This window comes from Hyaena hyaena, unplaced genomic scaffold (assembly GCF_003009895.1).
Source record: "Hyaena hyaena isolate Hyena2069 unplaced genomic scaffold, ASM300989v1 scaffold_429, whole genome shotgun sequence".
In the NCBI taxonomy this organism is placed as follows: Eukaryota; Metazoa; Chordata; class Mammalia; order Carnivora; family Hyaenidae; genus Hyaena; species Hyaena hyaena.
In genome coordinates, this window is record NW_024081060.1 from 39,775 (window position 1) to 43,402 (window position 3,628).

Below are 3,628 nucleotides of genomic sequence, written 5' to 3' on the forward strand. Positions count from 1 at the left end.
AGAGAGAGAGAGAAAGAGGGACCGAACACAGATATCTCTCACAACAGTATGTAGTGTATACAGGTTAATCTCGATCTCACAACCCTGGGATCATGACCTGAGCTGAGATCAAGAGTTGGATGCTTAACCAACTGAGCCATGCAGACCCCTCAATCCTAGTCACTTTTAAAGGCCCAATTAACCATGACTCTTCTTAACAATTTTCCTGCCTCTTCCTCCCAGACAGAAGGCCTCCTCATGGACACTGAGTTCCCAAAGCTCATTGCTCTCTGAAAAGTGTTTATTACATTCTGATCACCCTGAATGGATGATATATGTATACCTGTCTTGTTTCTATTAATAGACTGGAGGCTACTTGAGAGTTTCTTATTCTCCTTCATAACTACACCTAGGGATGTTCCATTATTTCAAGCTCTCTTAGATATTTTCTTTGTATTTTATCCAGATTTCCTATGTGTTTTGGTAGAGAACAGAATGAGAGATGGGAGAAATCTGTCATATCATGTCAGTATGACATCTTGATAGGGAAACCTTAGGATTCTTGCTTCTTCTGCCCTCTAAAAAAAAAAAAGAAAAAGAAAATATGTTCACTTATTTTCCACCATCTTAAACTTACCATTCCAGGCTGGGTTTCATCTAAATGTGGTAAGCAATATTACCACAGAAGATTTAGAAACGTAGTTTCATAAACAGGATATAGGGGAGACTCAGAAGACAGTTTAGGTCCTAACTCTACTTTTGTCTCAATAGGTCATTTTAAGGATATAATTGTTCAGAGCTTATTTTCTCAAATTGACAGGTTAATTTTTTTCTTCATAAGCATTGGTTAATTTGAGGTTATTTCTTGCCTCACCATTTGTGTCTCATTAACATACAAGACATCCCCATAGTTGGGATCTGAGCTTTCCATTCTCTGTACAGACAGGAAATTCAACCCTTCACTCCCCATTGATGTGCTGCTAATTCTGGTCTTAAACAGACAACCACCACATAAGAGCAGCACACATACACACTCACACTTTCTCTCTCTCTTCTCTTTTACACACACACACAAACACACACACACACACACACACACACACACACACACGGTGCTTTATGCAACTGCAGTTGGTTACTGTGAAGTTGTGTTTCAGTCTAATGAGAGAAAAATCGGAAACCAGTTTCAGAACCAAGAGGAAAATTTATTCATAGATGGTTTTCTATTACCCAGTCTGCTCAGCTACAATGTCAGGGCACCATTTTTTGCCTGCAATTGAACTTTCTTCATTTCCAGGGAATATTTTAGTTCCTCCACTGTTAAGCCATTTTCCTTTAGTCTTTGCATAAAGTTCTGTATGGCTTTGCAAAGTTCTTTATTCTCCTGAAAGGCAAGCTGAAAAAAAATTGTAAGTTACAACTTAAGAACTGAGATCCAGCTGTATACTCTGAAGCTAATGAGTCATGTTTAGATCCCTGATCTGGGTCTTCAACATGATGAATCATTTAAATTTTTCTAGCTTATATATACTTACTATTATCCCAGTAATAAAAAAAAAAAAGAGGGATATAAAATTGGGATCTCTATGAAAATTGATCTGTTCAGTGTTTTTTGGAAACTAGAAGAATTTTAGAGACTTTTCACAACAATATATACAAGTCTAAGATATGAGTTTATGAAACTCGTTCTATAAAGTCCATGAGACAATAACTCCTACCAACCCGTCTTCATGAGGTGTTTGTGATGATGGTAGTGAATGAGAACTTCTTATGTAAAAATGTGAGTTAATAGTTTATGATCTCCCTTCTATAATCAGTCCAAGGCCAACCCTTCAAAGACACCCCACAGTGAACAGATAATACTGAGTATGTGCCAGGAGTGATGCTAGGTCCCAGAGATACAACTGTGAATGAGACAGACAAAACCTACTACTTACAAGCACCTTCTCAAACTCAGTCTGTGGAATTGGTTTCGGAGCTTCTTGGATCAACTCACAGACTGGCAGTGCACTGCTCCACTCCCCATCAATGCACCTTTGGTCTCGTGTGCCCACTAATTGGTACCTGAACAGACATTAGAATGACAACAACTCTTAGCCTTCCTACCTTCTGATCTGGGTAACTAAGGCTGGTTTTGGATAGTTGTATTTCAGTATTTCATATCATGATAGAGTCCACCTTCCTGAGCCTTAATGACTGCTTATTTCAGCAATCAACTAAAACCACTCCCCTTGGGAGTGGAGAGGACCCAAGTGCCCAAGTGGTAATTCAACCTGTAAAACATGGAGCAGTGAGATTCTGGATACGTGTGTTTACACACAGTTGTTGGATGGAGAGGGTGAGGGATGAAGTGCATCGTCATTCAATAACTTAAAAAAGGATAGCCGTCGGCTCTCTAAAAAGGAGTGGAAAGCTAGAGATAGTCCTCAAATCTTTGGGAGGAGATACAGCTTTTAATCAGAAAAACATGTCTACTAGAAGTTTATAACGAGATTGAAATTATACTGAGGCAGCATGACCCTGAGTTGAGAAGGTTGAAGGCAAGGAAAGAGTAAGAAATCTGTCAGCCAGGGGATCAGGTAGTCTAAATTAAGGTTAGACTTAATTAGAATGTATTAAGGCTCTATAAATCATTCTCTTTCTTTGTCTTTTTTTTTTAAGGATATTTTAAAAATTCAAATAACTGCAAATAGGAAACCAGATGGGGGAAGGGGGGAAAGCTGGGACAATAAATCATTCTCTTTCCGCACTTCCATATATTCTCTGTTTCTTTGAGTTTTGGTACTCAGATTCTTTAGAAAAACGTACATTTTAAATATCCTCTTCTTCTTTTTTTTTTTTTTTTTGAGAGATAGAGATTGTGTGCACAAGCAAGGGAGGGGCCAAGCGAGAGGGCAAGCAAGAATCCCAAGCAGGCTCCATGCTCAGCCCAGGGCCCAACATGGGGCTCGATGCCGTGACCCCAGGATCATAACCTGAGCCAAAATCAAGAGTCAGACACTCAACCCACTGGGCCACCCAAGTGCCCCCTCTTCTCTTAACTAAAAGAAAAAAATGTAATACTTTAGGATAAATAAACTAAATACTAGATAAATACTTTAGGATAAAGACATTGGTCTATCTTTTAGAGATTGGGGACAGCTGGCAGTGGGCTAAAGCAGCTCTCAAAATCAGAAAAAGCTCAGATTCCTGAAGTAGTAGGAAGTCTGGGCACGAGGTAAGACAGACTGGGTCACTCCCCAAAACAACGCTACCTACCAGTCAATGGGCAAGATCTTGCTTTGTGCTTTTTTATAATTTTTAAAATTTTTATTTATTTAGTGTGTGTGTGTGTGTGTGTGTGTGTGTGTATGTGAGAGAGAGAGAGAGAGAGAGAGAGAGAGAGAGAATGTGCATGAGCAGGGGAGGGGAAGAAAGAGAGAGGTTCCTCACTGTCAGTGCAGAGCCCCATCTGGGGCTTGATCTCATGAACTGTGAGATCATGACCTGAGCCAAGATCAGGAGTCTGACACTTAATCAGCTGAGCAACCCAGGCACCCCCTTCCTGCTTTATTTCTAATACCCTTCATTATTAAGTTTGAATATTTAAGATTATATATAAATTTTTAAGTTTATTTTTTAAAAAATTTTTAATGTTTTATTTATTTCT

General features: G+C 39.1%; 1 protein-coding gene across 2 annotated transcripts in view; it reads right to left on the bottom strand.

Moving 5' to 3' along the window:
- Positions 1–1,163: 1,163 nt before the first annotated feature.
- The window catches only part of C4BPB (complement component 4 binding protein beta), a 12,773-nt gene continuing 10,308 nt past the window's right edge, over positions 1,164–3,628 (bottom strand). For both annotated transcript variants that reach the window (XM_039252693.1, XM_039252694.1), the window contains exons 5-6: positions 1,917–2,043; positions 1,164–1,375 (exon numbers count right to left, since the gene is read on the bottom strand). In XM_039252693.1, coding sequence (XP_039108624.1) covers positions 1,223–1,375; positions 1,917–2,043 — 280 coding nt within the window. In that variant the 3' untranslated portion in view covers positions 1,164–1,222. The remainder of the gene's footprint in view (positions 1,376–1,916; positions 2,044–3,628) is intronic.